Source organism: Myotis davidii, unplaced genomic scaffold, assembly GCF_000327345.1.
Source record: "Myotis davidii unplaced genomic scaffold, ASM32734v1 scaffold329, whole genome shotgun sequence".
Taxonomy (NCBI): domain Eukaryota; kingdom Metazoa; phylum Chordata; class Mammalia; order Chiroptera; family Vespertilionidae; genus Myotis; species Myotis davidii.
The window spans coordinates 2,094,119-2,118,303 of NW_006300374.1; the positions used below are offsets into that span (position 1 = coordinate 2,094,119).

The 24,185-nt window shown below is 53.3% G+C and overlaps 1 protein-coding gene across 1 annotated transcript in view; it reads right to left on the reverse strand.

Annotated features, from left to right (window-relative positions):
- Positions 1-13,478: 13,478 nt before the first annotated feature.
- CLEC2L (C-type lectin domain family 2 member L) overlaps positions 13,479-24,185 on the reverse strand; it is a 36,095-nt gene continuing 25,388 nt past the window's right edge. The window contains exons 3-6 of the mRNA XM_015572663.1: positions 21,910-22,198; positions 18,844-18,944; positions 17,317-17,429; positions 13,479-14,755 (exon numbers count right to left, since the gene is read on the reverse strand). Of these exons, the coding sequence (XP_015428149.1) occupies positions 17,318-17,429; positions 18,844-18,944; positions 21,910-22,198 (502 nt within the window). The 3' untranslated portion in view covers positions 13,479-14,755; position 17,317. The remainder of the gene's footprint in view (positions 14,756-17,316; positions 17,430-18,843; positions 18,945-21,909; positions 22,199-24,185) is intronic.

The window sequence follows — 24,185 nt, forward strand, 5'->3', positions numbered from 1 at the left end:
CCCTGGGAACTGCCTCCTCCCCCCCCCCCCTCCCCCTGCCCCCACAGCTGCCCACTTCCTCAGTCTGGCCCTGCCCCCAGGACATCTCAGCTTGCAATCCTAAGGACAAACTAGTGAGCCAAAAAGGGCGGAGGGATGCTAGGAGGCCAGAGGACACTGACATGCCCAGCAGCTGCGCACACTGCAGCCAGGGTGAGATCATGGGCCCACAGTGCCCTGATTTTTCCATCAGCAAGGTGTACACACACTGCCCACAAACCCAGAAACTTCAGCCCCGATGAAGAAAGGGTTGAAATGCCAGCTTCCCTGAAAGGGCGAGGGGGGGGGCGGGGCAGCTGGGAGATGGGCAGGACCCAGTCCCGCAGACACTCAGCAAATGTTAGCACGCTCCCCTAGTCCCCACCTGCCTTCCTCCTTCAGTCCCCAGCACAGCTGTGGGATCAGAACCCCCAGTGAGAGGCGCCAACCTCTGCATGTGCCTCTTGGCACTTGCCCGCATCTCCCATCCCGTCCTCCAACTGAGTCGCCCTAGCAAATGGGATGAGCAAAAGGCTGCCCATCCCTAGGACCAAGCTCTCAAGTAGAGGGGTGTCAACCTAGTCCTACTTAGACCTCAAGTACCATAACCTAGAGCATCATCTGTTCAATAATTGGCTTCATCCTTCTTTGCTGAGGAAACGTCGTAAGAATGAGAGGGGAAATGCAAAAAGACAGGCAAGGGAGACGGCCGTGGGAGCCAGGGAGCCGCAGGTCCACACGCTCCCGCACTGGGCCTCGCCGGCCCTCCGGGATGTTTGCACCCGTGTCTGCGCTTGGGGCCTCTTCGTGATGATTGGGCTGTTTCCAAGGGAAGGGGTGAGCAGGCCGATGGGTGGGAGAGTCTGAGGCTTGATGCCAGTTACTTTTGTGAAAGAGCATGGGGTTGATCGATTCAGAGGGACAAGGAGGGTGAGCCGGCGGGGGTCTCCCGGACCGGATTTGCATCCAGGCTTTCCTGGCGCTGAGTGGCTTGCAGGCCGTGGGAGGCAGCTGGCAGTCCCCTTCACCCCGGGAGACAACCCGCCCAGACACCAGGCTGCTGGGTGTGCGGAGGGAAGGCGAGGTCGGCGCAGCTGCTAACGGCTGCTTTCCCTCGACCAGGCCTGTAGAATCGCAGACACTCGGTTTTGAACAAGCTTGTGGTGGAGGATTGGGGTGTGAGAGTGAGTGAGTGAGTGAGTGGAGCAGACTTTCTTGGAAACTGGAGGAAGGAGATGAGGCTTGAGGAGCTATTACTGATGGGCTGTCGGGGGGTGAAACGCTGTGTCCACGGGCTGACCCAGCTTTCATCCGGACTCTGTCGGGTGCTGGGAGCAGGGCAGGATGTGGGGCTCTGGGGTAGAAAACAGGAGAAAAAACCAGGTAGCAGAGAAAATTCAACAGAGAGGCGAGGTTTCCTGCCGCGGCCTTGCCGGGACCTCACAGCGCCAGCATAAGAGCTTTGCCACAAAGCATTCCCGCCCTGGGGACTTGGCGTGCTTCTCGTCCACCCGGTCTGTCTTTTCTCTCTGGTGTGTCGTACAGACTTCATGGGGAACCCTCAAAAGGAAGCAGGCCAGAGTTGTCCTCACCAAATTGGAAAGGAAGGTGTAACTGTTCCTTTCTTTAGCCAAAGAACCCTTCCCGGAGACACCTCCGAACAAGGACAGCGTGATGGGATTCCTGTCTTTCCTCTCGGGGCAATAATGACATCGTTCGTGATGCAATTCCATTTGTCTTTCTCTTTCCTCTGTATCCTGACTTTCTGTTGTTACCTTGATTTCAAGGCTGTACTCACCTTTTCAGAGAAGTAGATCAGTAACCCTCACGCTGCTGCTGCTGGGGGGCTGGAGACACCACATGACTCTGTGAGCTTAACTGGCCTCGTGTCACCGTGGGTCCGACCGGGCAGACTGCCGGGAAGTTCAGCTGCGTTTGGGGTTTGGATGCGCAGGAGCCGGGCTCTGATGCCTTTGGACTCTCACTTCTAATCTCCACAGACTAGTCCGTAAAATCTCAGCCGGCCTACTAGAGAACTGAAGACGGTGAAATGACTTAAATGCAACAGAGACTTTCAAAGACCATTGGCGCCTCTGCTCACTAGCATCACCCCACCTGGCAGAGGCTTCTCACCTCATTCCTGCAGCTCCAGGCCAGCTCTTCCCTTCAGACCCAGTTGACGCAGAAGGGACCCTCCGTAGGGCACGCTCTCAGAATACCTGCCCCAGAGGGACCCTCCTGGGTGCCCCCAAATCAACTCCCACAAGCCTCCGAGAGCCCCTAATCTCAAGAATATTAGATTGACTATCTCATTTCTTCTCAAAACCTGCAATGTCCCTCAGCCAACAGCCAGCATTTGTTGAATGCCTTCAGCACTCCAGGCCCCAGGCAAGCCCTGTGAGGGTGACCTCATGGCGCCCTCAGAGCCACCCCTTGTACGACGCCCCCTTTACTGATGGGGGTGGTGAGGAAGCTGATGTTCTAACAAAGAAAGAGTAGCATGTGCTAACGAAAATAAAATAGTGGTCTGAAACTGCCACATTTCTAGTGAAATTCTTGTTAAGGAGGCCTTGGCTGAGATAGGATTTTTAATTAACAGCCTCATATTTCTGACCATTGAATGGTACTCCCATCGATTGTGTGCCAAACACTGTGCTAAACACTGCTCATCCATGAGCTTGTTTATCGTGGTCTTCAGAATAACGATGAAGTCAGCAATAGGCATCCATTACAGGGGAGGCAGCTGCCAGGGTCACCCGGCTAGGAGGGAGCGGGCCTTGGACCCAGGTCTCAGCGGCCGGCCTCGGTGTCTCCCAGGTTTAAATGCAGAGGAAGGCCTTGGGATGTCCCCGCACCGTGGCTCCCCGTGCATGGGCCTCGGCAGCAGGTCTGCGTGGAGAGGGCGTCCACAATGGAGGCGAGCAGAGGGGCAGCAGTAGCTTGACTTCGAAGAAAATCGTAGGGGTGTTCCTTTTGATCCAGAATAGAATTTGTTTCAGGTCCCTCTCCAGTGTGCCAACTGGTCTAGTACTGCTGCTGCCACAAACTCCTGAGAGAGAAAAGGAAAAAAAATTCTTCTTTAAAAAAAACATTTTTTTTCTTGCTTATAGTTAATTCTAGAAAGGCAATACGAAAGCTATATATATATTTTTCCAACGTGCTATTTTTGACTGCACTGATAAACATCATGACAAGTCTGGTCTCGTAACCGACCCACTCTTCAGCTCTGGGTAGAACCAGAGACGGGGCTCACACCGAATTTGTAAATAATGTGCGGGTCTGGTGTCCAGGAACTTTTTTCTTTGTTTAAAAAAAAATAGAAGGAGAAAGGCGATTTTTAGAAAGAGGGTCAAAATAAGGTTTTGTTTCGAGGCAGCCTTCTCGAAGCAGCGGGCGCAGAGGTGTGTGAACGGAGGGAAACTGCAGGGAGGGAGAGTCTCCGGCCGCGGTCCGAGATTGGTAGCAGCACAGCGTGTTTATTTTGGCTGAAAGGTGACAAGAATTCAGAAGTACTTTTGGACTCAATTTTTTAATTTTTTAGAAAATTCTTATTTGTTATGAAACATCTCCTCAGTTGTTTTGGGTGGGCGGTTTTTGTTTTGTTCCTTTTTTATTTTAAAAACGTCTTTGTTGACTGGCTCCAGGCTTGTCGGCCTAAACTCTTGGGTCGTTGACACAAGTTCTGGAGTCCTCTAGAACTTGAACTCCATTGGAAGCAAACCCAACTCATTGGCATTCGATCCTGGTTGGTTTCGGTAGGCGTGCTGGAATTCTGACGGAGCACCGAAAGGTTTTCCTAAAGAAGGTTTTAGATACATTATCTTACACTAACTGTGACCTAATGGCAATAATACCTCAACTGTGGGCATTCGTCCTGGTTTAGCCTCTTTTGAAGTCACGTAGCCGGCCTGCTCTTGGGATTTCGAAGACTGTGAACTCTGTGGGCTTGAGTGAATTCCGAAAATAGCTGACCTTCACGATGAAAATTAAACCGAGGGAGAGCTGATTCCCTGTCTGTCGTAATCAAATGTGATGTTCAAATGCACATGTTAAGTCTCTCTGTTCTTAGCTACTGTAAAACGCTGTTAGCCTTCTAAGACAGCGAGAGAGTCACATTTTAAATGCGTACACTAAATAATTGACCATGGATGCTGAAGCATATTTCTGGCTACATTTTATAGTTAAAGTGTTTTATAGTTTACATTTAAACTGGTACTTAAAAAAAACAACACTTCTGTTTATAACTGACATCTTCAGACCCCAGAGAGCGGCCCCTCCAGTTGGAAGCCGCGCCCCCAAGGCAGGTGTCCCACCCCATGCTGTTGTGTTGTGTAGCGCTGCCCTCCATGTTTGGTTTCCATGGGAACGAGAGAGACTGTGAAAGGGTTTCCAGATTAGGTCCACAGCCTGGGCCAGATGCGAAGACCTCGTGCCATGTTATATCAACCCTTCCAGGCCTTGACATCTCAGAGGAGGCAGAGAGAACAGCCACCTGGTTTGTTGACTTTGTCTTGATTTGAATGTTTAAGTTATTAATGATCCACTGGCCTCCTCACCAGGCAGTAGGAGACACTGGGATCCAGGGAGCCCTAAAGTGCAGCTGCTGTTTCTGGGCCCCCTGGCGACATTCTGCTGGGGTTTTCAGGGGAGGCCATCCATCCCTACGCCTATACTCATTGCCTAGGTTGGCCATATCTGCCATCATCGAGTCCTTTTCTCCGTTGACACAAAATAAATGCAAAAGGATGTGTTCACTCTGTTAAACGTGGATTTGAGGCCTAGGGCAGTGGGAGGGGGGCCTGGATCCTTCCTAGAGATTGTGAGTCTGCTGAGCAGAAGGGCCTGGGGACTGAGGGGCCCCTGAGGCCCATTGAAGGAGAGGTCAGACCTGAAGGTGAGAGACTTCAGCGCGAGGCCCTGTCCTGCAGGAACAGACCGGCAGCTGTGGGTTCTGTTGAGTGAGGAGGACCTGCTGTGAACTAAAGGGCATTCCCTTAGCAGATGAGACCTTGAAAACCGCAGACACCTGGGACCAGGGAGCTGTTTGTGGTGGTGTTTTTAAAACGCATTTGCTTTTTCCCTGTGAACTCTGTTGACAGTATGTTCTTATTTCAGGCTTTTGTTAGAAATCTTACTGTAAAATATTTTTCATCTCGTCCCTTCTAGTTATACGCCCGCTTTCCTCCGATTGGTTTCCCCTTTGCTTTAATTAACCAAATGAGGTTTATGTCGTTGTCTTTGGGTGTTAACCATTTTTTTAAAACTAGAGGTATAGACATTGGCTTTTTTTAAGTAACTATACTGTATCTGAAAAAGGGCTCTGCCATTGCTCGCTAGTTTCCTTTCAACCAGTCACCACACGAGCCTCTCCCCGCACCGCCTACCCCCCTGGTGTCGTGTCACTGTCCCCGTGGCCACCCCGGCCTCCGCCCTGCTGTCGCCACAGCCCCACGGCCAGGCACCCGCCTCCCAGGAAGCTCTCTCAAGAGCCAGGAAGAAGGGCCCACTTAGCCTTGGGAGGGGTGGTCTTGCCTCCCTGTGAGCGGCCTGCTTGGTCGAAGGGGCCATGGACTTAATATTATTTTAATAGTTTGGCTCAGGTTATGAGGACTTGGGAAGGAAAAGTGGTTTGACCATGTCCATTCTTTGTAGCTTTCTGTGACTTATGAATGGAACATAGTGTCCCCACCCCCACCCCTCTCTTCCCAGCAGGCATCCCTGTTGGCGATGCCTCCACATGGCATGGTTTCCCTCCCTGCCCCCCACGCACCTCACTCGTGTTACTGCTTATTTCTTCGTAGCTTTCCCAGGGCACAATCATTTCTCGCCCCAAAGCAACTCCTCATCCTCTGTGTGCATCTTCTTAACCAAATGAAGTAGACCAGGAAGACATACTTTGGGGCATCAGACTTTCTAGTTTAGTAGAGAATCACTGTGTAGATAGAGAGGTTGATATGTATGTTTGTGTGTATATGTATATACATACATCAAACCAAATGGCGGGTAGGAGAAGCATAGCTTTACGGAGGAGGAGGAGCTTTTAGAAGTTTGAGTCAGCCCCAGGCTGCACTTGCCACACCTGGGTTGAGGCGTCACAGCTCGCCACAGGAGGCAGGTGGCCCTGAGCGTACCACCGCTCTCTGGGTCCCCAGGGTCAAGGGCATAGATGAGTGAGGGAGGCAACGAATCAGAATGACTGGAATTTTCCGTCTCGATTTGCTTTGACCACATGTATTGAGCTGCCGTCTCTGGTATTATATCACGTTTCCAAAAATGGTATCCATTAGGGTAGAAAGAGAACGGATCTGTAGAAATGTTTACCTTTCAACTGCCCGTGAATTTAGGACACTCTAGATGGAAGGCTCACGCCCCAGAATAAGAACAGGGAAGAGGAGACCAGGTGACGCTGGGTCACCAGTCCAAGCGACATGGCTCCCTCCCCAAGGTCATCTCGTCCAGATCTTTCTCTTCCAGGTCATCTCAGCTCAATAACCCTATGGAAGCCCTGGTCTGTTGTGTTCCTTCACTGTACTGTTTCTGTAATAAAAAGTGTTAATCCACGTTAATCTTTGTGAAAATTATTGCGTGCAACAGTATTTTCTCGTGTACCTCCCTTTCCTACGTGAATTGTCCCGCTTTTCTTTTTTATTTATAAATGTCTACTTTTTTTTAAAGACAAACCAATGTGTCGTAGACCTCTGTGTAACCTACTCCTTAGTCTCATATTATAGGTATGTTATAAGAATGGATATTTTACTTGGCTTTAGAATGTTTTACAAGAAAAATAATTCTTAACTGATCAAGTCCTTGCTACTAAAATGCTTGTGTTTTTCATCATGACGTCGTGTGCTTCTAAATTAATAATCATTTTCGTTGTAGAAAAATGGAGTGAATTTATATTAGTCTTGGAAACTAATAATAGCATTGTAAATTTATGAGATGATTTTAACAGAAAAAAATTATAGAAGAATATAGTTATTTTAATTGTAATATTACTAACTGTAGGGTGAGAAGGGGGTCCCGTGTGGTGAACTATGTTATAGCTTGTTACTCACAGTTTCTTTTTGATCATTTTTTCGGTCTCTGAGGTGAAACGAGTTATTAAAATTTGTAAACTCACATATGCATATTGTATATGTGTAGCGATGTAATCACACTTTGTCTTGGAATTACATTAAACTGTTTGGAATCACTGTCCACGGGCCTGGCGCACTCATTTCTTCTGGAACCAGACCCGTCACGGCACTAAAGAGGTTACTGCTACGAGTAGCTGCCTTCAGAAGTATTTAGCCCTTCGAACGTATTTAATACACGCATTTAATACACGTTTATAACCCAGCACCGCATTTAAAATTCGTCAAGATGCCGGCCGGTGTGGCCCAGTTGTGTGGGTGTCATCCTGTGCACTGAGAGGTGGCCAGTTCAATTCCCGGTCAGGGCACATGCCCGGGTTGCAGGCTTGATCCCCAGTAGGGGGCGTGCAGAGGCAGCCAATCGGTGATTCTCTCTCATCGATATTTCTATCTCTCCTCTTTTCCTCTCTCTGAAATCAATAAAGACTTTTTTTTAAATTTTGCCAAGATGCCTATGTGTGGCTGTGGAGGGGCCTCGCTTGGCTGCCCCTGAGGTCTCCCAGCTCCCTTCCCTCCTCTTAGCCATTTCAACCCCGTCCGCTTCCAAACCCATCCCAGAGACCTTGCTGTCATCGCCGTCCTAAGAGCTTTCCAACGTGCATGCGGGGTGCAGGGTGCAGCCTCCCTCAGCACCCACGTCCTGCCCTTCCCCAGACCTTCCCCAGACGTCCATGCTCCTCACCGAACTGCTCACCTGGGTCCCCCCCAGGAGCCCCTACTGGAGCCATGCTCCACAGCCCCCTCCTGGCCACCTCGGGAAGCACAGGCAACTCCTCTGTCTCCAATGTGGCTTCTCATCACTCCAGCATGTTCATGGTGAAATACACATAACACCAAAGTTACCACTTTAAAGTGTCCAGTTGGTGGCATTCGTACATGCATCACCACTATGTACTTCTAGAACTTTCATCATTCCAAACAGAAGCTCTGAACCCATTAAAGAACAACCTCCCAGCCCTTGACAAACACCTTTCCACTTTCCGCCTCTGGCTTTGCCTATTCCGGCTACGTCACGTAAGTGGACGCATACACTCTTTGCCCTTTTTCTGGCTTGTTTCACTTAACAGTGCTTTCAGCGTCCATCGTGTATCAGAATGTCCTTGTGAGACTGAGTAACGTTACACTGTGTACACCACGCTTTGTTCATCTGTTGATGGATAAGTGAGTTGTGCCCACGGTTTTGCAAACAGTGCTGCTGTGAGCACTAGCATGCACGCACCTCGTCTTGCTCTCCATTCTTTTGGATACACACCCAGGAGTGCAGTCGCTGGGTTGTATGGTGAGTCTTAACTTGGCCACAGCTGCTGCACCATCTTACATCCCCACCTGGAACGCACGAGGGCTCCTCACTGACAGCCATCATGGCCTCTATTGCCAGTGTCCGGGGCCCTCAGGACTGCCAGGCTCCTGGCCCCCATCCTCTGTGCCTCCTGGGCTCACATGAGGCCCACCCACCTTCTCACCTGGACCCGCAGCTCCCTGCTGTACCCTCAGCCCCCTGCCGTACCCACTTGCTGTGGACAGAGTCAGCCATCTACCTCTCTGCTCCTACACCCAGGCTCCCAGAGCTTCTGGGAAGGCCTCCCACCCTGCGCACCTGGTCAGCCTGCCAGGTGCTCCCAGCTCCCTCCTGGCTAACGGAACCGCCCACTCCCTCCAAGCCCCCACCCGGCACTCTCCGTGGAGGAATCAGAGGGATCCAGGTGGCCACCAGCTCCCTCAGCCCCGCCCTCCCACAGGCTGTGCAGGTCTCTCCCTCAGCCTCAGGAGGAAGGCCCTGCGCCCACCTCGCCCCTCCGCACCCGAGTGCGCTCTTGTCTAGCCTCCTCGCCCTGCTTTGGACCCCATGCCCTTCGAGAACCAGCTGCTCATCTCCGGGAAGGTTGCCCTCAGGCTCCTGATGAGGTAGGTGCTTTTTGTCTACATTCCCAGCCTCCCCCTCACGTATAATTGCCATTTTACCACATTGTCAGGCTTCTTTGCTGATTTCCTTCCCCCAAAACTACAAAACCCTCCCGGGAAGGATCTCTCTTTCACCTCTTTCTAGGGCGTCTGTTACAACGCCAGGCAGAGCGGGTGGTCAGTAAACATTTGGGTAAGTGGACAAACCACTCAGCCAATTTTCATGCCCCAATCAACCCTCTTTTCCACTCCACATTCTGTGTCTCCTAGAATTCAGGTGAGACCAATGGAACCCAAAACACAGTATTCGAACGTGGGTTAAATCCGGTTGAGCCAATCCAAGTTCCATAAAAATCCAGGCAAAAGACTTGGACAAAACTCTTCTATCAAACTGCTTTTTACACTCTGAATGTGTCCGGGGAACACAGCCACGGGCGTGGAGAGATGAGAGGACGCCGGGGAATGCAGGGCAGCTGTGCGGAAGGGTCTCGCCAGCAGGACTTTGGAAACCGATTTAAATCTAAAGTGAGCCCAGCTGGCGTGGCTCAGTGGTTGAGCGTCAACCTATGAACCAGGAGGTCACGGTTGGATTCCCCGATCAGGACACATGCTGGGTTGCTGGCTCCAACTCCAATAGGGGCCGTGCAGGAGGCAGCCAATCAATGATTCTCTCTCATCACTGATGTTTCTGTCACTCTCCCTCTCTCCCTTCCTCTCTGAAACTCTCTGAAATCAATTTTAAAACAAAAAAATTTTTTTAATCTAAAGTGAGAAACTCACTGCCTCCAATGTGCTCCCTTGGGCATAGCGGTCCTGGGTGGCAAGGCTTAGGTTGTCCAAGTTACTCTCCCAGTGAAGAGCAGGAAGCAGACTCCTAGGTCCATAACAAGGCCTATTTCCCGGCTGAGCCAGGAGCCCCGAGGAGGGCCCCCGCCCCCCGCCCAGCAATTGGATGGTTCTCTCCCTGCCCGGCAGCCAGCTTGGGACTCTGACCAGGGGCTTCTGCCTTTGAGGGACGAGGTCCTGCATCACCACGCTCCCCAGGCCCTGTCAGTGTCCTCTGAAGAGACTGACTTCCACCTCAGCTTCCCTTGCACTGGCTGGCTCTGCGTGAGGGCGGGACATGGCAGGGTCCAGCAACACCCCTAATCCTCACTCTGTAGGGAAGAGACAGACCTTAGAACGTGAGAGGATCTAATTCCATTGTTAGATGCTGATCTGTAGGAGGGATCTAGTCCCTCCCACTGAGACCCCGCCATCAGCAGCACTTCTAAACGACTCTGGGCCACAGCCAGCTTGGAGAGAAACCACTGGACCTCTGCTTTCATGTCTTTTACGGCCTGTGTCAGTGTCTTCCTACATTTCATTGCACTGGCTCTCTGAGAATCTTCGTCCATTGCAGACTAAGCCTGTGGGTGGGCAGCTTGGAAGAGAACAATTTTCCAATCGGAAGATCAAGGACCAGACCAGAGGGAAAGGGGGATGCTTGGAGGAGGCCTTCTGAGCGGGAGACGCTGTGCTGAGCGAGTGAAGCCGAGGAGGGAAGGCGGCTCGATGGCCAGGGAATGCCAGTGGGCTGTGAAGGCAGGATATTCCGGTTCAGTCCCAGGAACTGAGCTGGGAAATCACTTAACCTCTCACGCCTCAGCTTTCTTATCTGTGAAATGTGGGAAGACTATCTGGACCTTCCCCAGTCCTTTCCTCTAGACACAGAGGTTTGTATTTCCTGGATTTCTTTGCAGATAATTATGGCCAGAACTGACCCCTAAAAAAGCTCTCAGTCACTTATCCACACGCGTGTCCCTCCGTTTCTAGCCAGTGTGGAAGGTCTGAAGCAGGGGTCCTCAAACTTTTTAAACAGGGGGCCAGTTCACTGTCCCTCAGACGGTTGGAGGGCCGGACTATAGTTTAAAAAAAACTATGAACAAATTCCTATGCACACTGCACATATCTTATTTTGAAGTAAAAAAACAAAACGGGAACAAATACAATATTTCTATTTGCATGTGGCCCGCGGGCCATAGTTTGAGGACCGAAGGACTCTGAGAGCCCTGAGAGCGGTGGGGCCACCACATGGCAGAAGCCCAGGTGGCTGTCCCCTAGCAAAGCCACGCTGGATAAAACCACAAAGAGCAAGAGATACAGCTTTCAATTATATTTAAGCCACTGAAATGTTAGGATTGTTTATTATTGTGATTAGCCTATCTTATTATCTTCTTTAACTTTAGCTCTCATGTAGGTTGAGTAGGGTAGCAGAGTATGCTAGTTTCTAGAACAAGCATGTCAAACTCGTGGCCCATGGGCCACATGCAGCCCACAATGAATATTTTTGTGGCCCAGCCAATATAACGGTATGTAAAACGTTTTAATAAAAATTACATAACTTAATTTTTACAATATCCTGTTATACATAATTATGAATAACGAACTACATTTTCTTTTTTTTCTTTTATTTATTTTTTTATTTTTTTATTGCTTAAAGTATTACAAAGGGTATTACATATGTGTCCATTTTTTCCCCCCGCCCTACACAGTCCCCTAGCCTCCCCTATCCCCCAGTGTCTTATGTCCATTGGTTATGCTTATATGCCTGCATACAAGTCCTTTGGTTGATCTCTTACCCCGCTACTCCCCAACCCTCCCCGGCCTTCCCGCTGCAGTTTGACAATCTGTTTGAGGCAGCTCTGCCTCTGTATCTATTATTAATAACGAACTACATTTTCTAATGACTGATTACTATAATCGTGTTGCATTCATTTCCCTTACCATTTCTCTCCACTAATACTAACAGTGGATATCTTAGCAGCAAATTGCCATGTCATTTGCCACATCATTAGTCTTGGGCTGACTTGTTTGGTGTGCGCAACAGGAAATATTTTGCTTTCAGAGAACAAGAAAAATAGGTTTATTTGCATTATGCTTATTAATTTGTGCAGTTATTCAGTGTCTGGTAAGTTAATGTTCAAGAAAAAATATTAATTTTTATTAAAATGTTCTATTATTTTATGTTAACAATTACTCATTTATTTCAGCCCTTTGTATTCAGCATGTCTCTATCGAAATATACCTACGTTTCTATGAAAATCGAAGCCTTTGTTTTTTTTGCGGCCCACATAAACTTAAACCTTGTTTATTTGGCCCGTGTTAGCCTTTGAGTTTGACATGCTTGTTCTACAACAATGCCCCAATTGCAGAGGTTTAACAAAATAAAGGTCTTCTAGCTACAGCCTGTAGCCCTGACTAGTGCAGGTCAGCGATGGGAGCAGCTTGGCTCCATCCAGGGCTTTGAATGGAGAGGGGCCCACAGAATGTGGGTGGCGATGTCACAGGGAGGCCTGCCATGGACCAAGACTTTTCACTATCTTTTCCTTCGGGCACATGGAAGGATTGCATTTCTTGGTCTTTCTGAAGTTAGGTGTTCAAGCTTTTTTAAAAAAAAAATTTTATTGATTTTTTTACAGAGAGGAAAGGAGAGGAGAGGGACAGAGAGTTAGGAACATCGATGAGAGAGAAACATCGATTCAGCTGCCTCCCGCACACTCCCCACTGGGGATGTGCCCGCAACCAAGGTACATGCCCTTGACCAGAATCGAACCTGGGACCCTTCAGTCCAAAGACCGACGCTCTAGCCACTGAGCCAAACCGGTCAGGGCTCAAGCTTTACCCTTAATCAAGGAAAGGTTTCAGGAGTCCGAGTCACTTCCAGGTGGAAGCATTTGGGAAGCAATGCATGCTTCCCCGGTTCTCCCTCCCCGTAACCGTGATTGGTTGGTTTGGAGGAAGGCATCCTGACCTCAGGCAAGGTGGCAGGCAGGTCTCGGAGCCCTGTCAGCGTCTGCAGCACACTGTGTCACAGCCTCCGAGAATATGGTTTTTTATTAAGCACTTACTGTGGACCAGGCACTGCGCTACGTGAGCGAGCACTTCATGTGTGAACTGCATAGCACAGTGTCTGGCCCTAACAGGTTCTTACTAGTAATTAGTGTTGATTTTATTGTTATTCCAGTTTTGTCTCAGAATTGTATCACTCACATGGGTCCTGTGCTCTAGACCCTGGTCCAGAATGGGTGTCACAGGCGGGTGCGTATCTTGCTTATTTTTTCCTCAAAAACATCTGAAAGTTTTCCTAGTCTGTGGCCCTGGAACGGGAATGCAGGTTCCAGGGCCAGAGACAGCATGGCGTAGAGCAGGGGTGGGGAGCCTTTCTTCTGCCCAGGGCCACTTGGATATTCACAACATCCTTCACAGGCCATACAGTTATCAACTTAAAAATTAGCCTGCCGTCTGTGGTCAAACACTGAATTAACTCACCCCCAGTGCCTGGGCAGGGCCAGGCCAAAGGGTTTCTTGGGTCTTGTAGGGCCGAGGGCAGGATGTTCCCCACCCCTGGTGTAGAGGAAAGAGAACTTGAACTAGAAGCCAAGATCAGTTTAGTTCAACACACATTTATTGAGCACCTTCTGTATGTACCAGGCGCCAGAAAAACAGAAAAGTGTGCGAGGGGACCCCTGACCTCTAGGAGCTTAATTTCCACGCGGGTGGCCAACACGTACACAAATACACAAAGCATGACACATGCAGTGATGAGCGAATAAACGGGGAACAGGAGCGCCACCAGGCCTGTTCCAGCTCTGCCACTAGCTGTGTGACCTTGGACGTATCACTTAACCTCTCTGGGCCTCATGGGGTCGATCATGTCTAACCCCTGAAATCCTAACGTCCATGATTCTCAAAACCCTATTAGGTAGGCAGGGCAGGCATGATGCTAGTGGACAGAGGTGAAGCCTGGGGTCAGAGGTTCGGCACAGGGGGCTGAACTCCACAACTGCTTGTTGGGACGAGCTGGCCCCTGACTGGCCCAGGGCAGGGCTTGGAGGCCAGGCCCAGTGTGTGTCCACTCCCTGCTGCCTTAGCAGAGAGTGGGATCTCGGGTGGGAGTGGCAGGGGGCTTCCTGGATGCCCGTTTCAATCTCATACTCTGTGCCTGGAGCCGGCTACAGAGCAGGAAGGGGCGAGAGGCAGCTGCCTCCTTCCCCTCCCCGCTCCTGCTGTCAGCTCTCAGCGGGCAGTGGCCATTTCTAGAAACCAGGTCTGGCTGTGATGTTAATTAGGGCTCTATCGCGAGGGTCACAGGGGCCTCCAGCAGCCAGCCCCTCCCTGATGGAAACTCCCCGAAGCTGGTCCCCCTCACAGCCAGCTCCTCATGCGGCTGCGTGAAAGAGGCAAAGGACATTTTGGAGACTGAGGCAGCCTCCCTCGGGGCCCCTGTGCTTCCGGGCCACCCCCACCCAACCACCCAGCGTGTGCATGAGCTTGTCTAATTGAAGCAGAACAAGGTCAAGAGTCCGTCTCCGCTGTGCCTCCAAAAACCATGCCCTGCCATGCCCACCAAGGCCAAACAGAGTCTTCTGACGCTGGCCCGCGCGCTTCCACCGTGGGAAACGGTGATGCTGTGTACACTGTCACGGACAGTCATCTTCGAGTGCGCGTTTGTGCATCCCAGAGGCCGGGGCACACAAGGCCTGCTCCCGGGCTTTCTAATCAGGTGCAGGAGGGTCAGGTGACATGAGGAAACGTCATGGAGGGCAAGGTGACAGGCGCCGTGTGAAGGCTCCGTGTGAAGAGCTGGGGTGCTGGGGAGAGGGCGTGGTCACTTGGGCTGCTGCGTCCCGCAGGCCTGGCAGGGAGGCTGGCGCTGGGCCCTGAGGAGACACAGAAGTCATTACTAGCAACCCTCACTCTGGGCTGCGGACATCTCCCCAAGGCGCCCCTTCTCCATCGTGGGCTCACAGGGACACCCCCTCCCTCCTCAGAGCAGGCTGGCTGGGCAGGGACACTCATGCCATGCAAGTGCCTCCCCAGGAGCCCTGTGGGGATGGTCCGGGCTCTACCCCTGTCCCCACCACCTCTGAGCTGTGTGTATGAGCCAGTCCTTTTCCTCTCTGAGCCCGTCTCCTCAGGCGGAGGGTGCTGACCTTGCAGGGTGTGGATTAACTAAGCAAACGCTAGAAACTCGTTAGCACAGCACCAAACGCCACCACCCCAACGTGTCCTCCTTAAAAAGCCCTCCCTGTCAACCCCCATCTTCCCAAGGGACGTCTGCCTGCTCCAGCCTTCCCCAGGCACCCAGCGGCTCCAAGGGACTGGGCTCTGGGTCCAAATGGGCCGAGGAAGGAGGGCTCCGCGCTAAGCTTACTCGGTGCTCCACCCGCCCCCCCTCCCGTGGCTGCCAGGGGCACAGCACCAGGCTCCGCCGCCCAGCAAACCGGGTGGATTCCGCGGGGAGGGTAGTGGGGGTGCCGGGCTGATTACAGCCGTTGGCGGGTTGTCTATTTCTGGACGGGCCACGTCAGGGTTTGATTATGTTTCTGCCTTGTGTTTCCTCCCCCCGTAGGGACCAGAGAGGAAAACTTACAACACTGGTGAGCAGGAGTCAGGGCTCCTTTTGCTAAACCGATTAGAACTGTCGTGTGGCCCCAGGACAAACCCAAGGTCAGGAGAGCCTAGCCACCAGGTGCCTCCAGAGCTGGGGCAGGCCTGGCAGAGTCGAATCGCCAGGGTCCGCGGCCCCTGTCCCACGGCCTCCTTCCCAGCCCTCCTGTTGCCGGTTCCTCCTGCCTGAGCCCCAGCGAGGACGAGAGCACTCCACTCAGCTCTCCTGCTGGCCTTGGGCCGCCCGGGTATAGCTTGGTCCCCGTGGCCTTGCTGCCTCGGGCGCTTCGGTGAGAATTAAATGAGGTGCCTCCTGGAAAGCAAGGCACCAGGCTTTTGAGCCTCGCTGTCTTTGAGGGGAGGGCACTGAGACCCCGGACCTGAGCACGACTGAGGTGAGTGTGAGAGGGCCCCTCCCCACCCACCGCCCCGAATTGAACCTGGGACGCTGCAGCAGCTGGCCAGTCCTGAGCCTGCAGCCCCTCAACACGTCCCCGCAGGCACTGGGAGGGGGTGGGCTTCCTGCCGCCCCCACAGGCCCACCACCGCCCTGAATTCCCTTAACCTTGTACTGTACTCCCAGTCCCCCTCTGGCGCCCCAATAATGACAAGTACAGAACCACAGAATACCCATGTTTTACTAGAAAGCATGCAGAGGCCGGCAAAACCAAGCTGACAGTGTTGTCTGAAACCCAGCAGTGAAGGACTGAGCGGAGCAGAGCTGGACCTGGTTTCCCCTGAGCTATTTTCTGAAAATGGGCCAGGACCCAGTTCACACAGGCAGCTCCCAGGCAGCTGCCCACGTGATGCCAGCCAGGGGCACCGAGAGGTGGCTGGGGCGGCCTGGGCCCCACGGCCAGCTGCTCTACCCTCTGGGGGGGGTGACGGGGGGGCACTGGTGGACCTGCCACCCCCTCTCATCCCCTCTGCCTACCCCCCACCCAGGCAGACCAAGGGCCCTGGGAAGGGGCCACAGGACCTGCACAAACTCGGATCAGGCCCAACACAAACATCTCTCTACCCCGTTGCTAATCCTCCCCCGAGGCAGCAGAAACCGTCCCTGGGCTACGTTCCAGAACATTCTGTTTCCTCTGCTCCCAGTGTGCTCCCTGAGGGATAAAGCTGTTGATCCCGTGCCTGGCGTGGTGTCTGGCGCGTGGTGGGTGTGAATAAACGCTCCTCATGTTGAGCTGAACAGTAATGAGGAGCCAGAGGGAGCCCACCCTGCACATAAGAATAACTCAGGGCCTGCAGAGCGAAGTGGTGCCCTGAGGCCACACTGCTTCTGCCCTCAGGTCCCCTGCCAGCCGCCAAGCTAGGTCAAGTGGGCTTGACGTGCCCCCTCCCACAGCCACCCAGAGCCCTGGAGCCAACAGCAGCCGACTCCTCTGGATGCCGGTCATCTCTTTATTCCATCGGAGTCACCACGCAGCAGGGCCTCCGGAGCAGCGGCCAAACAAGGCAAGGAGGGCAGGTGTGTGGGACCCAGGCCAGGAAAGCCCTGCCTCCCAGCCTCCCCAGGAACCACGAGAGAAATGACCTGGGGGCGTGGGGAGGGGGCTGTGTGTGCCGACAGCAACGCAGTGTGTCAGTGCCAGGGCCGCCGGAGGAAGGAAGGTTCCAGGATGGGGCAAGGCGGGTGGGGGGGCTGGTTAGGTGCTAACGGCGGGTTCTGTGCTTGTGTTTTGGGGGGACGGGCCCTACCCTCCTAAGCCCATGGGATTCACCTGCTGAGCCACAGGACCTGCCTGGGGCCAAGGAGACCAGGGCTCATGGGCCTGGGAGAGGGTCCTGGGCGGAGCCTGGGGCGGGTGCGCCTGGCCTGACCCACCTCACGTGTAGGCCATCTTGCTGCACACCCAGGGCCGCGTCATCAGACACTCCGTCGACACCAGCCTGGTGGGCTCCACGAAGACGCACTCTCCCAGGCCCGCAATGGCGAATCTGTGGCCAGGAGAGAAGACCCGCGCTCAACCTGTGGTGTCTGCCCCGCCCCGACCCCCTCCCAGGACATCCAGCCCCAAGACCCTCCTAACGGGCTTCCCATAGTCTCCCTGCTCCGGCTCCAGCCCCCCCACAGACGCCGGTGTCTGTCTGTCCCCAGCCCCCAGGTCAGCTCCTGAACAGGGTCCCCCTGGCACAGAAGAGCTGGGGAGAGAGGAGCTGACTTAAAGGACCTCACAGGTCAGGGGTGGACCCCAGTCACTGCAATGTTTAACGCTGGGGCTGCTGCCCAGGAAACCGGACGTCATCCATGGGCCTGTGCGGGAGGGTTCTCCTCCCCGGAAATCGGTCCTTCATGGCCCATGGTTTCTTCTGTTCACCTGACCTGAGCCCCTGCCAAGCCTGGAGCTGGGGTCCCCCCGAGAGGGAGCGTGGGGGCAGGACCACCTCAGTGTCAGGGAAACACGCCCCCAAGGCCCATGGCTGCCAGGTGGTCAGCATGTGGGGTCCCATCTCCAGGGCTCTCCCTGCTTCTGGGAGCAGGAAGCTTCCAGAAGGGAGTAAGGGGACAAAGTGTAAGACTTCTCAGCAGTGCTAGGAGCTGATCTGAGATGGGAGCGGGAAAGGGAAGGAGGGGAAAGGACGAGGTGGTGAGGAGAGGCAGGTGCAGCAATGGAGGGGACGGGCAGGAACTGCCAGCCGCTGCTTGGCCCTGGTGGCTGCTGGGACGGAGGGGCACCTCCTCGGCCTCCGTGGGAAGGAGGGCTGGGGGCCTGGGGGCAGGCGTGGTCCTCAGCAGCAGTGCCCGCCCCCCACCTCCTCACAGCCTGTTCCTCCAGCCATAAGGCCTGGACTGAAAGCCGGGGTTCAGTCCCTCATTCCCTGCACTTCTCTAACCTAGACGGCCTCCCCACACCTGTCACCACCCTCGTTTCCCCAATCATACGTCCCATCACCCGTGACCAGTGCCACCATCACCCCACAAACCAGTGCCTGGCGCCTCGCCATTCACCCCTCACTCCCACACGTGGGTCTCACAGATAATACACCACCCACATCCCAGCAGGGTCTCTAACGCTCAGTGTCAGTGTTTGGGTGGCATGTGACTTCCCCGAGCAGAGGCCCCTCTCCACCCTCCCTGTGGCCAGGTATGGTGTGCCCTGGCCAGCACAGAGGGACGTCCAGGCACGGACCCCTCCCCCTGGGGCTGACCTGCACAGCCCTGCGGACAGGCCCTGCACAGACCAGGGCGTCACAGGGTGACAGTAGGAGGCACAAAGGGGCCTGTCACACCCGCTGACCCTCAGGGAGCTCTCCTAACACAGCACCGGGCAGTCCCCTCGGGAGGTGCGGGCAGTGAGGCCCTGCCCGGGCTAAGCTCAGGGCAGAGGACGAAGACGAAGCCTCAGCTCACGTGTCGGGGTCAAAGGGTTCCCCGTTGACCCAGTGGAACTCGTCCCCGACTCTGCGAAGGCCAATCCAGGGCTCCCTCCGTGTGAACTTGAACATAAATTCCTGCACCAAGGAAAGAGGCAGGCTCAGTCAGGCGTGGTCTCCTGACTGCTCAGGGCTCCCAAGATATACAGACGCCGAGAGGGCCGCCTGACTGCACCCAGAGGTGAGGCCTAGGGTCAGAGCGTGCCCTGCACTCACACTGACCACCCAGCCGCCACCTGCAGTGGCCCCTTGGGGACCCGGCTCTGGTGCCTGCCCCTGGCCCTGGAACCCTGGCACAAGGTTGGTGCCCTGGCTCAGCAGCCCAGGTGCCAGCTCCCCAACTCGCAGGAAGCCTGAACTCGCCCAGCCCACTTCCTAGGCACCTGGGACAACCTCAGCTCCCAGGGCCATCGTCCCCCTCCCTACATCCTCTGGCCTTTCTCTGAAGAAGGGGCTGCTATTCCGTGCATCAGAGACAAACAAGGGATTGTTAGGTTCTCTGCCTTTCACATGCCCACACCCTGCACCCGCATCCCCACACCCTGCACCCATCTCCGGCACAGCCCACAGACACCGTTTCTCCCACGTGTCTGTGGATAAAACCGTGTTGGAGGTGACACAAGAGCTCAGGTCCCAGTTGGACTAGGAGGTGCGATGTGATTTCTTAGGGGCACTGGTCACGTCATTCCTATGTGACAATACCGAGCTGAGCTCAGCAACCCAGCCTGCGGCGACATAGCTGGCCTTGACCAGAGCCGTGGACACGCCACCCCTGGGCCTGCAGACCCTGCCCAGGCCTAATGTCTTGGCCAGAGGCGTTAGGCCTGGGCAGGGGTGGAGCCTGCAACCACGGGGAGCTGGAGGTCCCCTGCCCAGCCCTGACACCTCTGCCGGAGGCCTTAGGCCCAGTCAAGGGGCTGATCCGGTGATTGGTAATCGGAGGGTGATGAGGGTCAACTCCTCTGGCCGAGGCATCAGGCCTGGGCTGGGGGCAGACCCGACCCGCACGGACATGGCTCAGGTGAGCACGTCCCAGCACCTGGCGGGGAGAAGGTGGGTGGCTAAAGGCAGCAGGAAGAGGAATTTGGGAGGTCTGCGGGACACCAGGGGGATGTGGCAGGTTAGTTCCTGGGTTAAGACCACCTCTCTCTCTCTGACCTCTTCAGGGCATGGGACCGCAGACACTCCGATTCAGAAGGGATGTGGAGGCCACAGACGCGTCCTCTCTCCAGCCTGGGTGGCACCTGCCCGCGGGCTTGGTGGGCCCTGGCCAGGCCCCATTAACTAACGAGGCAGCCCTTCCCCACTGACTGCTGGAAGCGCTTCTCCGGTTCTGAGTGCCCACCTGCCCTCCTGTGACCTAGGCCTGCTGGCCCGCGATCTGCCTCTGGGTGACCCAGAGCAAAGCCGTCGCCATCGAGCGCCCACTTGAAGGACAGCAGCCTCCCTCTCGAGGCTTAAACAGACACGGCCTCTCCTCCAGACCCTTCTCCATCCTGCCTGGCTCACCACAGGGTGCCCGCATGTCACAGCGCTGCCTCCCATCAGACAGGAAGCTCGGATGGGCCCGCCCCCAGCCACACCGATCACCGATCACCGATCACCACACTGCCTTCCAGCTGCTGTGGGCTCCCGGCCTGCAGACCGCGTCAGAGAGGAGTCTGTGGGCCTGTGCACGCGTGCACACTGTTCTGGGAAGGAAGCCCAGAGCATCCGTCAGTCTCGAAGGGCCTCCTTGCCAAGAGGAATGAAGCCATGCGCTGATCGTTTTCATATGATCTCTCTCCAAGTGGGGTCTCCCCAGTGGCCAGAACACGTATAAATCAATTTCAAACCCAAATGAAGGGTCTTACATGTATTTCTCCCACGTTTATCTCATTCATGTTGGCTCCTCTGAGTTTTTAAAGATACAGATTAATCTTGATTTTTTTTCTCGTCTGTCACATTCAACATCCCTCTTTGGATTGTATCACCTACACGTTCTATAAGCATATGTTTTGTTTGTTTTCATACAAGTGACTGATGAAACGTAGACCGGACAGAGCCAAGACAGGCCGATGGCACTCCCGCCCGCAGGGATCCCAGCCACTCGGACACCGGTTAACCAGCGCACACGGCACACCTGCTCCGTGCACTGCAGGCCCCCTCGGGACTACTGGCTCTGGTGTGGCTGCATGTCTGCTGCCTTCCCACAAGGATCTCTGAGGAGGCCTCACTGAAACCACACTGTGCTGCTTTACACATTTCCCTGACCCCCCAGTTTAATTTGTAGTAACTATTCCAGGGGAGCCAAGCTGCTGCCAGCGGTCACCAGGCTCTTCTCTAAACACACCTCCCTGCTTATCATGCACACCTGGAGGCAAGGGTTTGCCAAGGGCTGGTGTTATCAGTGGGGTTTTTTTTTGCCCACCTGGAAGTGCCCACCTCTGGCTTTATGGTGCACCTCAAAGATTAAAGACAAATCACTTTGCAAACCCTTCGGGCCCCATGACATACGTTGCCTTGAGTCCATTAAAAGCAGCCAAATTCCCTGGTGGCTGCCCATAGTGACCGGGCTGTTGGTCTTCCATCCCTCCCCTCTCAGGCCCACGCAGCCCTCCTGTGGCTCAGGCCCCACCCCCTGGGCTGTTCTGTTCCCTCTGCCTCCTGGAGGGAGGCCCCATTCATTCATCGGGGTCTGGCACCCATGTTTCCCGCTCCCGGAAGCCCTCTCCCGCCCGCCCCGGGCAGGAACACCACTATATTTGCACAAGGGAGATAACAAACATCTTTTTTTTTAATCCCTAGTACTCTGCCCAGGGCCTAGCACACAGCCGGCTCTATGAATGTCCCGTGAATGAATGAATGTGATCTTTAAAGGCCCTTGTCCTAAATTCATCTCCAAGAAGCACTGCCCGCCTAACCCGCCTGGAGTTCGCTCTGAGTCCTCACGGCATCTCCACTTTCCCGCATCGCTTAGTAAAGGGAACTTGTAGAGTCGATGTGTGAAAAGAGTATTTAAAGCTAAAATCACCTCTAGAAGTAACACTGGGTTTGCTATTCACTTTGTCCCCCATAGAATCCGTGGTACGCTGGGAACTTCTGTTGACCTACTCAGACACGCCTCTGAGATGGTACACGGAACCGCATAAATGCCCCGACATCCATGCTCACCCAGGATGCTCATCACCACCAGGATGGCGAACAGGAGGACGGCAATGGCTCCAAGCAGGAGACGGGTGGTGGTGTCTGAGGAGAAGAAAATGGGTTCAATTCCAGGCCACCCACTCACCACCAATCGCCGCAGCCAGCCCCACGTCCCAGGAGTGGGGAACTCGGGTGGGGCCAGCCGTCTGGGCGGTCACACGCGCTCCTGGGGATTCTGATCTCACTCAGGCCTGAGAGGGGCTGTTCTAGAGCCCAGCCCTGCCTCCCGCGTTCCCCTGCGGGATCGCCCTCCCGCCAGAGCTCCGCACCTGAACTCCTCCTGTGGCCCGAAGAGTTTTTTGTGTGTGTTTTTTTAACATATTTTTATTGATTGCAGAGAGGAAGGGAGAAAGAGAGAAAAACATTAATGATGACAGAGAATCATCAATTGGCTGCCTCCAGCACACCTCCAACTGGGGATAGAGCCCGCACCCTGGGCATGTGCCCTAACTGGAAATCGAACCGTGACTTCTGATTCATAGGTCAATAGAGCTTTCTAATATTTAATTTCTTGCTGTCTCTCTATGTCACTGCTCAGCCACACAGACTCATTGAAATGACCCAGCCCACCCTCCCGGCCCTGCGGCTGGGTCTTTGCTCCCAAAGCAAAGCGAGGTCTTGAAATCTGCCCACGTCTACCCTCTTTTTCTTTAAAAAAATATATGTTTTTATTGATTCCAGGGAGAGAAACATCGATGAGAGAGAAACATGGATGGGGCTGCCTCCTGCTCACCCCCACTGGGGATTGAGCCCACAATCACGGCATGTGCCCTGAGGGGGAATTGAACCAGAGACCTCTTGGTTTATCGGTCGACGCTCAACCACTGAGCCACACTGGCCAAGCATACACCTTCCGCCAAATATATATATTTTATTGATTTTTTTACAGAGAAGAAGGGAGAGGGATAGTTAGAAACATCGATCAGCTGCCTCCTGCACACTCCCTACTGGGTATGTGCCTGCAACCAAGGTACATGCCCTTGACCGGAATCGAACCCGGGACCCTTCAGTCCACAGGCCGACGCTCTATCCACTGAGGCAAACTGGTCAGGGCCTTCCGCCCTCTTGACAAAACCTTTCCTGATCCTCTGGCTTCTCCCTTTTAAAAAAATTTTGTGCCGAAACCGGTTTGGCTCAGTGTTTACCACTTAAATTTTTCTTTTCTATTTAATGAAAGAAACATTTTAGACTTTAAACATAGGGTCTTTTAAAGTTTACTTATTGTGATAAAACATACATAACATAAAAATGCCATTTTAACCATTTTTAAGTGTACAATTAGTGGCATTAATTGCATAGCCAATAGTGTGCAACCATCCCCACTGTCCATTTGCAAAAGTTTTCCATCACCACAAACAGAAACTCTGTACCAATTAAGCATTAACTCCCCATTCCCACCTCCCCCAGAGCCTGGTAACCTCAAACCTACTTTCCATCTCTGAAGTTGACTCTTCTTGATATTTCATTTAAGTAGAAACATACAATATTTGTTCTTTTGTGTCTGACTTATTTCATTTAATACTGCATAATGATTTCAAGATTCATCCATGTTGTAGCATCCATGTTGTATCAGAATTTCGTTCTTTCTTATGGCTGAATAATAGTCTATTGTATGAATATATACACTTTGTTTATCCATTCATTTCATGATTGACACTTGGGTTGTTTCCACTTTTTGTCTATTATGAATAATGCTGCAATAAACATTGACATACAAGTATCTGCTTGAGTCCCTGTTTTCAGTTCTTTTGGGTAAACACTTAGGAGCAGAATTGCTGGGTCATATGGTAATTTTATGGGTAACTTTTTGAGGAACCACCAGCCTGTTTTCACAGAGGCTGCATCATTTTACTTTCCCATCAGCAATGCACAGGTGTCCTAGTGTCTCCACCACCTTGCCAACACTTGCTAGTTTCCTTTTTTTATTATTATGATAGCCATCCTAGTAGTGAGAACTCCCTTTTTTATTTTTAAGCAATTTTTTAAAACCAAAGGTATGAATGAACATAGCTGGAAGCAGCACCTCCACAGATGGGTGCTGGTCTGGGCACCGTGAGTCCTCCATGATGAGATGAGCACCAAAACTGAGAAGCATCTAGAACTTTTGCAGCAGTTTAACATGCCGTGACACCC